This window comes from Microplitis mediator, chromosome 11, assembly GCF_029852145.1.
Source record: "Microplitis mediator isolate UGA2020A chromosome 11, iyMicMedi2.1, whole genome shotgun sequence".
Taxonomy (NCBI): Eukaryota; Metazoa; Arthropoda; class Insecta; order Hymenoptera; family Braconidae; genus Microplitis; species Microplitis mediator.
In genome coordinates, this window is record NC_079979.1 from 17,754,052 (window position 1) to 17,768,233 (window position 14,182).

General features: G+C 28.8%; 1 protein-coding gene across 1 annotated transcript; it reads left to right on the top strand.

Annotated features, from left to right (window-relative positions):
- The first annotated feature begins 2,095 nt into the window (after positions 1 to 2,095).
- LOC130677913 (ubiquitin thioesterase trabid) lies at positions 2,096 to 11,336 on the top strand. The gene is made up of 10 exons (XM_057484829.1): positions 2,096 to 2,301; positions 2,373 to 2,517; positions 3,556 to 4,285; positions 4,355 to 4,633; positions 5,991 to 6,192; positions 6,266 to 6,543; positions 6,623 to 6,852; positions 7,939 to 8,377; positions 9,533 to 9,643; positions 9,981 to 11,336. Exons 3-9 carry the CDS (start codon positions 3,573 to 3,575, stop codon positions 9,609 to 9,611), a joined length of 2,220 nt encoding a protein of 739 aa, XP_057340812.1. The 5' UTR covers positions 2,096 to 2,301; positions 2,373 to 2,517; positions 3,556 to 3,572; the 3' UTR covers positions 9,612 to 9,643; positions 9,981 to 11,336.
- Positions 11,337 to 14,182: the final 2,846 nt, after the last annotated feature.

The window sequence follows — 14,182 nt, forward strand, 5'->3', positions numbered from 1 at the left end:
TAAAAAATTTTAATGTTTACAAAATTAAAATAAAAAATTAACATCCAAAATTTAATTGACTTTAAATTTTTTAAAAAAATTTATCACTGAAGAAAAATAAAAAAAAATTATTTTACTCAAGTAAAAGAATTTAAAACTCGCATACATAAAATAATTACTGAAAATTATTTAATGAAATAAAAGTTAACTTGGCTTAGAGCCTAAATGTAAATAATAAATATGTTATATATACATATATATAAATGCCAGACATAGACAGTATTCATTTTTCATCGATTAAATAGTTACATACAACAATAACATAAATCATATTCTTAAAATATGAAATAAAATAATTTATTGAGCAAACTAATCAAGGACATTGTAGTAAAAGTAAATAAATATTACCAGTATATATTTATAAATATATAACAATGTATGTTACGTATATTTTTATTTTAGCAGATGAATATCTGAATGAAGGAAAAGGTCAACTTATTTATTTTCAAGGTGATGTGACGACGATTTAGAGTATTACATAATAAACGATCTTGACAATAAAAATTAAGTGGTATTGTTTAGAAAGTGAACCTGTTCAATCGTACTATCATATTATCAGTCATTAAATAATTATATTGTTGACAAAATAAATTACAAGGACTTGGTCACTCGTTGGTTAAATAAATATCAATTTTTTGTAAACAAAATTTTAATTTGCCAACTTTTAAATTCAAATTATAAGTTTATGACTTTAAAATAATTATTGTTTATTTAAAAGATAAAATTCAAAAAAACTGTTTAATGTTTTTGGTGCACGAGTGTCAATGTAGCAGACATGACAGTAAATTTAAAATAAATAAATAAAAGTTGTTTTAAAAAATCCGCGCACTGATTTTCCATTCATTTAAATTTGAATTTTTTAATTTTTATTCACTTACAATTTATTTATTTATTCAAAAATTAAAAATATTCCCACCTGTCAGATACTTTACTCATAAAATCAGTGGAAATGCAGCAGACATGAGACGATTATAAATTTTGAATAAATAAATAAAAATAACGAAATTTTTAAAAAAAGCGCATACTGATTTTTTATTTAAAATACGAATTTTAAAATTTTTATTCACTTACATTTTATTTATTTATTTAAAATTTGAAAAATTCCCACCTGTCAACTAAATTACTCACAAAATCAGTGGAAATGCAGCAGACATGAGACGATTATAAATTTTAGATAATAAAATAAAAATAACGAAATTTAAAAAAAAAGCGCGTACTGATTTTTTATTTAAAATACGAATTTTTTAATTTTTATTCACTTAAATTTTATTTATTTATTTAAAATTTGAAAAATTCCCACCTGTCAACTAAATTACTCACAAAATCAGTGGAAATGCAGCAGACATGAGACGATTTATAAATTTGAAGTAAATAAATAAAAATAACGAAATTTAAAAAAACGCTCGTACTTATTATTTATTTAAAATAATAATTTTTAAATTTAAACTCTAGAATCTAATAAAATGTCAACTGTCAGTTACATTCACACTAATTTTTGCTGATGATGTTTATTGTAAAAATAAAAATAGTAAAAAAAAAAGTAAAATGAATTCTCTGATGATAAAAGTTGGTAAGACTGATTCTGTTTGCGAATGACTGTCAAAATCCACTTTCCATACTATGTGGACTTATCAAAGCTTGAGTTTTTATCAAAAAATCTAAATAAATATTATTATGTATGAGGGTAATTGTGTAAAGACAGTTTTAATTAAGCGTAATAACAGTGCAGAGACTTGTAAATAAAAGTTTTATGGTTTTATTATTTAGTATAAACTTTAAGAACTTTATTTAAATAAAATATATACATATACACATATATACATATATATGTACATGTATATGTATACAATTTATTTATTCTCCCATACATGCTGCTGGTATTTGTGATTTAAATAACTGGTGAAATTTAATTTAAAAAAAAAATAATTACCTTTTATTAAAACTGATAAATAAATTTTTTATTGTCATGAATTATCGATTGATAGTTTAGTGGAGGTGGTTTTTTTTTTTAATACTGATGCATCATTAATTTAAAACTCGGGGTACTTATTACAGATACAATCTTCCATATTATTAATACTGAAAGTTAGTTTTAAATAATTCGATATAAGTTTAAACTTGACAATAGGACTGTGGAATTATTTATAATTTTTATCAACTCTAACCTATCACCTCAAATGCTATACGTGATAAAAATAAATATTTGGCTCAACGTTTTCTCTCTGTATCATTAATTCGTCAGTTTCAGTACATAGTTTTCAGGTAAGAGAACTGACAATAATTAAATAAATAATTATTTTTTAAAAATATTAATAATATTATTTATTTTTCAGATAAAAATATACATTATAAATAATTAATTGGTAGTATTGTTGTTGATAATTATTGAAATGTTTATAATATGACAAGATCTTGGTTATTATAAAATAATACTATATTTTAAATAGGTTATTAAAGAGTTAATATAATTAATTGAAGGTAATTTTAACATTTTAATTAGCTACTGATAGTTTTTTTATTTTATTTCTATTTCAGTATCAAAAAATACCGAGAATTTGGTTTCTTCTTTTAAATAAAAAGAACAAGCTGAGGACGATCATTCATTTTCCGATACAATCGCGGGTTTTTTTAAATATCTCATGAAATATGCAGATTAAAGGAAAAAATCATAGGAACAATTTTGTAGGGAATTAAATTCTTGACAAAAAAGGTCATGTTCATTTTTTTTGTAAGATGTGTATTTACGATGATATTTTAAAAAAACTTTTTTTAGATCTTATGAATTGAGCGTTTTAAGGATTACAAATGTTTTTTCAAAATATCTTATGAAATATGCAGACTAATGGAAACAATCATAGGAACAATTTTGTAGAGAATTAAATTTTTGACAAGAAAGGTCATGTTCATTTTTTTTGTAAGATGTGTATTTACGAAGATATTTTTAAAAAACTTTTTTTAGATCTTATGAATTGAGCGTTTCAAGGATTAGAAATGTTTTTTTGAAATATCTTATGAAATATGCAGACTAAAGGAAAAAGTCTAAGGAACAATTTTGTAGGGAATTAAATTCTTGACAAAAAAAGTCTTGTTCATTTTTTTTGTAAGATGTGTATTTACGAAGATATTTTAAAAAAACTTTTTTTAGATCTTGTGAATTGAACGTTTTAAGGATTACAAATGTTTTTTCAAAATATCTTTGTAAATACACATTTTATAAAAAAAATCAACATGACCTTTTTTGTCAAGAATTTAATTTCCTAAAAAATTGTTCCTATGACTTTTTTCTTTAATCTGCATATTTCATGAGATATTTAAAAAAAACCGCGATTGTATCGAAAAATGAATGATCGTCCTGAGGCACGTGTTCTTTTTATTTGAAAAATTTATTTTTCCCGACCACCCTAAAATACATACTATAAAATAACTCAAAATATGACATAAAATTTTTCCTTTTTTTAAATTATAAATATAAACATGTTATTGTTTTATAATATTTATATTTATCCATAATTCCAGACTGTTTTTCAATAATAATGAGTAGTCAGATAAAAGAATCGCATTCAAAATGGATATGCGAATATTGTACTTATGAAAACTGGCCGTCGTCGTTGAAATGCACGATGTGCAGAGGTTCAAAACCCCTGTTAGGAGAAGACATCTACAGGTTACGTGATCAAAATCCACAGAGATCCGGATCAAATGACGCGTCTGGTCCAGTACCATTGAGTTCATCAACGGATTTATGTAATTTTAGTTTACAAAATATTCATAGTCAAAATGTACCTTCTGGTGGTAATTGGTCATGTGAATTATGCACTTATCTTAATTATAATAATGCAATACGTTGTATCCAGTGTAATAGTAAAAAACCAGTTAATATAAATCAACAAGTATATTCAGCTTCAAATTTGCACGAACATTTAGCACCGTTGAGATTAAGTGATCCGCCGCCGCCCCAACCGTCGCCGACACCTCCACCCAACTCTGGACAGAATATATCGACACTAACAAATACAAATATTGATAAATGGTCCTGTCTTGTTTGTACTTATGAAAATTGGCCGAAAGCTAGTAAATGTGTTATGTGCGGGTTCTTAAAAGAACGGGATAAAAAAGATAAATCTTCAAATTCTTGTCTGATACTACCGAGTCCTGAGAAGGATCATAATCAAAGAGGTTTACCTTCGCCTCCTCAGCCGTTTATTCATCAGGCTCAGCGAGATGAGAATTCAGCTATGGCTAAACGGCAAGTTTATTATTTATTAATATATATTTATTATTGTATACTTATTTATTTATTTGTATTTTATTGTAGAAGTTCACATCGATTTGATCCTAGAAATGATTCTTTGCCGATTAATCAAAATCCTAATGATTGTGATTATGAAGGCAGACTTAAACAACTTAGACGTCATACTGATTGGTGTTGGTTGAATGCTTGTCTTGGTATTGTTGAAGGTGACAATCCACCGGTAGAAGCATATTTAGCAAGTGGTGGAGATCCAGCTCGTCAATTGACCCATTCCGAAGTTTCATTACTTAACAGAAATAGTGCCTTTGATGTTGGACATACTCTTGTCCATTTGGCCATCAGGTATTCTGGTTGTTTTTAATAATAGGTCGGGGAGGGACAACTGGGGTATTTAACATTATTTTCATTTTTTAACTTCCCGCTAAGAAAATTGTAAATTTTCAAAAATTCGGGAGGTGATTGGTTTCGGTCTGATTTACGAAAATCGAATTTTCATCAGATGTCGACATTTTGAGGTCCTACACAGAAAAAACAGATATCTTGAGTCAAGAAAATATTTTTGAAGACAAACGTTTTCGGGAACCAAGTCAAGATTTTCTTGAGCCAAGAGAATTCGTCTTGGTTGGAGAAGATTTCTACTTTATCTGAGAAAATTTAAGTCTCCAAAAAATTTTTCTTGAATCAAGAATATTGGCCTTCAGCCGAGAATTTTTTTTTGTGTGTAGGAAGCTATTCTGACTAATTTCAAGATGATGTCCGAGTGTATGTACGTACGGACGTATGTAAATACCTGTATCTTTTGAACGGATGAACCGATTTTGAACTTTGAGGTGTCATTCGACGCGGCTTGTCAATATCTTGAAGCTGTAAGAAAATTGAGCTTGATCGGTAGGGCTCGTTCAGAGATATTCCAAAAATAAAATTTTTTCAAAAATGTTTTTTTTGATAACTTTTAATGTGCTCGATGGATTGATTCCAAAATGGACTGGGCTCTAGAGCTTTATAAGCCGCGTCGAATGCCACCTCAACCATAAAAATCGGTTCATTCGTTCAAGAGAAACCGTTGTCGAAAGAATTACAAAAAAAAATTATTCTTATTTTTTTTGAAATATCTCAAAAACGACTCGATAAATCGAATTCAAAATTTGATCAGCTTTAGAACTTGATAAAACGCGTCGATTGCCGCCTCAACCATCAAAATCGGTTAATTCCTTCGCGAGATATCATGGGAGAAAGAAATGCTAAAAAATGGTTTTTTACAAAACAATGGCCTAAAATAGTATTTGCGAGCTCGAAGAGCTCGAAAATGTATTCACAATAGTGTTTTCGAGCTCAACGAGCTCGAAAACAGCGGGAAGTTTTGGGGCTGGCCCGCAGGGTCAACCGATAGACCGATTTTTTTTAAAGTTTTCGAAAAATTTTATTTTGTAAAAAATAGTATGAAGACAATTTTATTTCTTTTTTTCAATTTACAATAACGAACTCCCAGTGTCAAATAACTTCAGATTGCCCGCGAAAAATGAAATTTTTTTTTAACCGCAGGTGAAAATTTTTCTCTTCACTTCGAATATCATTAAAAAAAAAAAATTGAGTCCCCGAAAATTTAATATTTCCTTGCGTACCCCGTCTTGTCTCTCCTCCTTCCTCTCTACGTAACTCTGTTGATAAATTGATGATAATTAAATTATTAATTACCCAGATTTCAACGTGAAGATATTTTAGCAACATTATTATCACAAATAGAAGGCTCTGGTTCTGGTATCAAAAGAGTACCGAGTTATGTTGCTCCAGATTTAGCTGCTCAGATACGTAGACATGTTGCAAATAGTATTCGTTTACGTAAAGGTTCACTTTCCTGTTATTTTGTAACAGACATGGCAACATTTGCGCTACCTGCCGAGGTAATACTTAATTTTATTTGTGTAAATAAATTTTTATGAGCATTATTTATTTATTTATTCATTTATTTGTCAGGTCGAAGATCTTCCAAGTTCTGTCCAAGAACAAATGCTTGAAGAATTGCTGGATCGGGAAGCTCAGCAACAGTTAGAAGGAAGTGATGGTGAACCACCAGCTCTTAATTGGTCATTAGAAATAACTGAGCGATTGGGCAGTCGTTTACACGCTTTGTGGAATCGTTCTGCTGGCGACTGCTTATTAGACTCTGTAATGCAAGCAACCTGGGGTGTTTTCGATCGCGATAATACTCTCAGACGAGCGCTTGCTGATTCACTACAACAAGCTGGTCAATAGTACGTTTATTTTATTTATTTTTATTTATTTATAATAAAGTAATATTTAAATAAAATTAAATTTATTTAATACCATTAGTTTTTACCCTCGATGGCGACAATACGAAGCATCTCAAGCATCAAGAATGTTGGATTTTACTCTAGAGGAAGCTCAATGGCAGGATGACTGGGAAAATTTATTAGCTACTGCTGCACAGCCAGGAAGTGCATTGGAACAATTGCATGTTTTTACTCTTGCCCATATTTTAAGAAGGCCTATTATTGTTTATGGAGTTAAATATGTAAAGAGTTTTCGGGGAGAAGATATAGGTACAGTATAAATAATTTGTTGATACTGTGTCAAGTTACAGATGACCGAGATGTCATTGTAAAGACACAAGGGCATGTAAATTTTTTTTTTTGCCAAACGATGTATTTTTTATCTAGAAATTTGAATTTTTTTTACGACCTTATGGTTCCCGGGATAATTCGGAAGCCATAAGACTGAAAAAAAATTTTTTTTTTTTATTCAAGTCATGGACTTTTATTAAGAGGGATAGCCACTGTGAGGATCGAAAAAATAGGTGATTTTCGGGAATTTTTTTGACTGGAATAATAAAGAAATTTGGGGATCGGGTTTTTTTTGTTTACTAAAGTATACATTGAAGATAATTCTCCTAAATTTTCATTAAAAAATATCATGTTGTTACAAAGTTATAAGCATTTTTGTGGAGCAACAAAAAAATTTCGCCCACCACGGTGTCATCTCTAACTCAAAAACGGATTATCAGAAACAAAAAAACCAAACGGCGTTGTAATCTGTATGCATGTGGTTATCGTTGCACATGGGGGATTTTGAAAATTTGAATTTGAAAAAAAATGGCGACATATTAAAAATTTTTTCGTTATTTTTTCTCATTTTTTTGGATTCAAACAGCCCTAAAAAATCGTAAAAATCAAAATTTTCAAAATCCCCTATGTGCAACTATAGCTACTGAATAGACGAATACGGCAAAAAAAAAAAGTTGCGAATCGGTTGATATTTATGCAAATTACAGATGCCACCAGTTCAAATGAAGTAGTTTCGAGAAAAACGCGTTTAAAGTTTTTAGTCGATGCAGCGGTCAGTTGACGCGCTGTCACAAAAATGACTATAACTTGAAAAATATTCGGAATTTTCATATAAAACTTTAGATACATATTTTTTTTTTGAAATTTCAGTGGCTATCCCCCTTAAAAAGTTTAAAAATTAATGAGTATAAATTTTTTTCGTGGATTTTTACATCCGTCTTTAAGGGAACCATAAGAGCGCAGGAAAAAATTTAATAATTAAAAAGAAAGGACATCATTTGGTAAAAAAAAAGTTATACGTCAATATGACACCTGCAGCATTGTATTTATTTACTTGTTTTTTAGGATACGCAAGATTCGAAGGAGTATATTTACCTTTACTGTGGGAACCTTCTTTTTGTATTCGCTCGCCAATAGCACTAGGTTACACACGTGGGCATTTTACAGCTCTCGTACCAATAGAACCATATGCATCTTCAAGATTGTCATCATTGCCGTCTCATGGCAGCGTTGGAGTTGGAGGTGGAAACAGTCCAATGCAGCAACAATTACAAATTCAAATGCAAACAACTTTTATGCCTTTAATGGATAGAGAACGTAAATTATTACCAATTCATTTTTTAACTCCCGAAGAAATTGGTAGAGAAGAAACAATATTGAAACAATGGCTTGATGTTTGTACTACAGAGGGTGGTATTCTTGTAGCCCAACAAAAATTACACAAAAGGCCACTTCTTGTTGCCCAGATGTTGGAAGAATGGCTCAATCATTATCGTCGATTAGTGTAAGCTCTCGCTACTAAACGATCTTTAGTTATACTTTAAATTTTCCGTAAGGAGACCACATAATCCTTATCCACATCTCCTTTCAACTCATTAAGGGAAGAAAGAGTAGCTTCGTTATTAATATTATTAAAATTTCTGACATTATTAAGCATCATTTCAAAAATATTCTGCTAAATTTTCTTAACAAAATTTTGAAAAATAAGCCAGTGGTAATGGGGAGAGACGAGTCATCTGCAGTCTGAAATCCTGTTTTCTCCTGAGTTACACACTAGAGTTTTCATGATGACCTGCATTGGAACTTAAGAAGGGAAAGGGAAAATTCTTAAAATTTTTGACATTATTACGCATCAATCCAAGAATATTCTGCTAAATTTTCATAAAAAAATATTTAAAAATAAGCCAGTGGTGGTGGGGAGAGACGAGTCACCTCAATAAAAGTCTCTATGCCATAGGCAGGATAACTCATGACTGCCTCATCTGAAATTCAATAACTAAAGAGATTTCTTCAGTACATAAGTTTATCTTAGATCTGAACGAAGGATTTTTTTTTTCAATTACTACTTATTTTTTAATTAAACAAAAGGAATAATTTTTGGGAAAAATCAGAGTTTTTCGATTGCACCTTTATCAAAAATTCAAATGTGAATATTTTGTTTATTCCTTGGTTCAAATCCAAAATACACTTATGCACTAAAGAAATCGTTTTGGTTTTTTGAGTTCAAATGAGGCAGACATGAGTTATCCTGCCTACGGTATAGACTTTTTTTTTGAGGTGACTCGTCTCTCCCCACTACCACTGGCTTATTTTTCAATATTTTTTTATGAAAATTTAGCAGAACATTCTTGGATTGATGCTTAATAATGTCACTAATTTTAAAAATTTAAATAACGAAGCTACTCTGAAAAAAAAAATCAAAAAAATCAGACCTCGGACCCCTTTCCTATCATTTATTTCATCATTCTGTCACTCAGCTCATTCTTTACACGTCATCTCGCACTCACATCTTACCGAGTGCTCCAACATTTCTAATCACTCCCACACAACCTACACCCCCAACCTTCGTGTCCTTTTTTACTCAGGCTAACGACAATTATTTATTAATTTACTTACATATTTACAATATTAATCATAAAGATTTATTATTTTTTTACAGTCAAATGAATAATGCACCATTTGTAAGACCAGTAGTTCAACAAGAATACAGTAGCGACGGTGATACTGAAGACGAATAACACTCGGCAGCCGCAATATGTTGAGCCAACTGGTAAGCATCATAATTCGTGTCTTTATGACTTTGTATGTCGTCATCGTACTCTTTTAAAAATATGCTGTAGGGGTTTTAAATGATCTCTCAAAATATATGTCTATTTTAAAATAAATCTTTATTGTTAATTTATTAATTTGTTATGTATGCCGCGTATATAAATTTTTATAAGTGTTATAAATATTATACTTCAATACAATACCCACTTTTTTTGACAATTTTTTTTTTTTTATAGAATACATTAATTTAAATAGTTCAAAAAATAATAAATTACGTGCGTAGAGGATGAAAATATTGAATTTGTATAGAGAAAGCTGTTTATTTTTTTTTTTTACAGGTTTCGCAACTAAGCAGGAAATAATTCCACGGGACTTTTCATCACCTTGTGCTATGTACTGACATGTACGTCAATAACTAATCGATAAATCAGTAATTTATTAATTATTTTCAAAATTACCAGTATAAAAAGACCCCTTAATTATTATTTTTATTTTTATTTATTTATTAAAAAATTATTTATATTTTTGAATAGATGGAAATATAAAAGTATCATAGCTAGACAATCAAATTACAAGTAGTCTCTAGGTATATATAATTTTTTTAATTAATTACTTTACTTTATATTATTTCTTTATAATTATTTATTTGATAGAAAAAAAAATTTAATGCGAAATCGAACTCCTGGTTTGGAAAATTAACGAGTGTCAATGTAGCAGACATCAGAAAAATTTATAATTATAAATAAATAATTTAAAAAATAATATTTGAAAAAAATGCACTCATTAATTTAAAAATTTTTTAAATGCGCATTTTTTTTTAATTTTAGTTTATTAATTATTTGCTCTAATTATTAATTTAAAATTTTTCTGATGTCTGCTACATTCACACTCACGGAAAATTATTATAATTTTGTCTGAATTTTTAAAATTAAAATTAAACCTTCGATCTTTAAAAGTCTATGAATATTTAAGGCGTTATTATAAAATCGAATTTAATATATCGAGTAGCAGGAAAAAATTAACATGCGCATTAATAAGCGTCATTGGCCTAGTTACTACTTTTTAAATAAAAATGTATCTCTACTATATATTTTCTAGTTATGAATTTGTTTGTTTATTTTATATTTAAAAACTCCCGCCAATTGACAAAGTTGTGATTTTTATTTTTAAATAAAAATTGAACTGATAAAAATTTTTACTTTACTGTTTATTTAAATTTGCCGGTAATAAATATTTTTATTTTTACTAGAATTTTTAAGTAGAAATGAATATTAATATAAAAAATATAAATATATAAACTGATGAAATGAATGATAAAAAAAAAACAATTAGATTTTCTCTCGTCTATGATAAATATAAAATTTTTTTCTTACAAAAGGGGTCTAAAAATTAAAAAAAAAGCCCGGGAAATAATAAAATTGTTTGTCATTTAAATAAAATTATCAAGGTGGTGAAAAGAAAAAAATAATTGTTACAGAATATCATAGCGATTGTAAAATTTTGTCATGTATTTGTTTATTGATTGTTAATTATTTTTATCATTGTTAAAAATATATTTATTTATGTTAATCGGTACTCTGAATTAATAATTGTAAATAAATATTAATTTATGAGTGATAAATTAAAAATTATAAACAGGAATCATTTTAACCCATTTATTTATTATCATTTTTTTTTATCTAAACCGAAAAGTTTTTTTTTAAAATCAATTTTATAAATGATTTTTGAAAATGTAGATCTTATTTAGTTATAAATTATAGCGAATTTTATTCTTTACTAAACTTGTAAGCGTTAAATTAGATAATTGTAAAAAAAAACTGTTATTTAGAAACGTAAGTCCATAAAAAAAATTTTAAATAATAAAATATACAAAATAATTCATTATTTATTAAGACTATTAATATATATATATAAATAATGGTGTTAATTATATATTTATATGCTTTAATTCATTTCCCTCTATTATTTAAACTAAGAAAATTTACGAAAAATATATATGAAGGCATTCTCAGACAGTGCCCGCCACTTTTTGTAAAATTTGAATGAAAACTGTCATAAGCGTATCAAAATTTTATCAATATTTTTATAAATATTATTTTTTAAATTATTTATCCTATTTATTTAGAATTTTAAATTTGTCTGAAATTTTAAATTTAGTGTCGGAGTTTTCAGTGATTTGAATTTAAGCCACGCCCGCCGAGTGAAAGCAGCGCCACTCTGCCGTCATAGGCTGCTGTTCGGTAATGAGATCTGACAAACTGGCTCACGCAGTCTGGTGGTAAAAAGTCAAACTAATGATAGCTTACACAGACGAGTAAATGCATGCTGCTAAAATCATCAGGAAATGCATGCTGTTAACAAATTATTAATTAAGAAATGAAAAATTAAATGGAAGTTGGAATATTCAGAGAACATAAAAATTAAAAAAAATGCATTTTATAGTTTGACATGAAATCAAAGTTTTGCAAAACAAGTATTATTCCTTCAATTATTCAATCATCATTGAAATTGATTTTAAATTTTTTTGCTGATTTTTGCAAGAATGTAACTTTGTGAAAAATAATCGTAACGAGATTTTTAAAAAATGCATTTCATAGTTTGACATGAAATCAAAGTTTTGCAAAACAAATATTATTCCTTCAATTATTCAATCATCATTGAAATTGATTTTAAATTTTTTTGCTGATTTTTGCAAGAATGTAACTTTGTGAAAAATAATCGTAACGAGATTTTTAAAAAATGCATTTCATAGTTTGACATGAAATCAAAGTTTTGCAAAACAAATATTATTCCTTCAATTATTCAATCATCATTGAAATTGATTTTAAATTTTTTTGCTGATTTTTGCAAGAATGTAACTTTGTGAAAAATAATCGTAACGAGATTTTTAAAAAATGCATTTCATAGTTTGACATGAAATCAAAGTTTTGCAAAACAAATATTATTCCTTCAATTATTCAATCATCATTGAAATTGATTTTAAATTTTTTTGATGATTTTTGCAAGAATGTAACTTTGTGAATAATAATCGTATCGATATTTTAAAAACATGCGATTTATTGTTTGGCATGAAATCAAAGTTCAGCAAAACATGTATATTGTTCCTGTAATTATTCAATCATTATTAAAATGGAAAAATAATTTTTCTTTTCCTTTTCTTCTATTTTTGCGTTAGTTACTCAGTAAATGTAGGAAAAAAATAAAAGTCTCAAAAAATGTCAAAGAAAAAAAAAAGGAAAACTTTTGTCTCCCGCTATTTGTCATATTTACATGATTGTTGTAGCTTCAAAAAGATTTTTAATAAAATACATCGAAACTAGAGATTTCAAGATCAGTGTAAATGTAGTAGACATTACAATTTTTGAATTACATATAAAAAAATTAAATAATTAAAATTATTACTAAAATTACTCCCGCAGCAGCGGGAGTAGTTCGGTGCTCGCCACTAGATCGCGCCCACAATTTGGAGTGTCCCTGGTAAGAAACTTATTTCAGAGTTCTTAAATTCGCAAATAATAACACATTATTATCAGATGGATGAGACGAACATCTCGTCTGTAAAATCTGTTATTTTTAACTCTAGAGATATAAATATGTTCAATGAATATGTTTTTCTGTGTCAAAGTAATATTTTTTAGAGTTAATGTAATAATATTTTACTTTAATATTTGAGTTTGTTGGCACATTAAATAATTTCGTTGACTATTAAATGAATATTTTATTCTTTGCTGCGCTATCTCAGAACGCTGCTGCTTTGTCTTTTTCAACTGCTGAGAAACCTCATCATACCCAGATTTAGTTTCCTTCAGTTCCGCTTTTAATCTCTCGTTTTCTGTTCGGAGATCTTGCCCTGGAGATGCCGACTCAAATATGATATCGGGGTTCTATTGCCTCCCAACTGACACAATCCTCCTTACCGTAGCGTCCACACCCATGATCGCCTGATGTGTCTCGTCGACAACTCTCCGCGTTGAGTTGACGGATTTTGTTAGCCGCTGGAATCCCTCTTGATTAAAATGCATTGTCAGAATACAATTCATTATAGGGCTGATCACCATTAGCTTCATCCGCCAATCTTTTCGCCATTACGTATGAACTTGTAAAAATAAAATTTCAATATTTCTACATCAGAAGGCGCTTTTTTTTTACGTGGTTTCTCCTATAGACCTATAGTTGTCACCACCAGCAGGCTTGCACTTTTTCTTATGCTGGGTATGATTCCAATTGTTGTTGAATTTCTTTCCGCACCTTGGGCATGAAATAACAGTGCCCGAACATTTCTTCTCGTGCTTCGTGACGTTTCTAACACTAGCATAAGTAATTTGACATTTGTCGCAGTAAAAGTTGTCAAAGGGCTTCTGATGATTAACCCAGACGTGCTCCTTAACGAGGCTAGTTATCCAACTTTGGCTGCATATGTTGCAGTAATGTCTGCCTGGTCCGTCCGCGCGGATGACCTCATCCCACTTGATCCGGGAAAATTCATCTTTGCCACAGACCTGATAATACTTGTTTGCCCTGTATATAGCAGGTACTAACA

Bases quoted from the DNA above. Each gene is read 5' to 3' on its own strand.
- LOC130677913 (XM_057484829.1), top strand. From the start codon at position 3,573: ATGAGTAGTCAGATAAAAGAATCGCATTCAAAATGGATATGCGAATAT. The intron at 4,634-5,990 runs GTATTCTGGTTG...TTAATTACCCAG, and splicing joins CTTGTCCATTTGGCCATCAG to ATTTCAACGTGAAGATATTT. The intron at 6,193-6,265 runs GTAATACTTAAT...TTTATTTGTCAG, and splicing joins CATTTGCGCTACCTGCCGAG to GTCGAAGATCTTCCAAGTTC.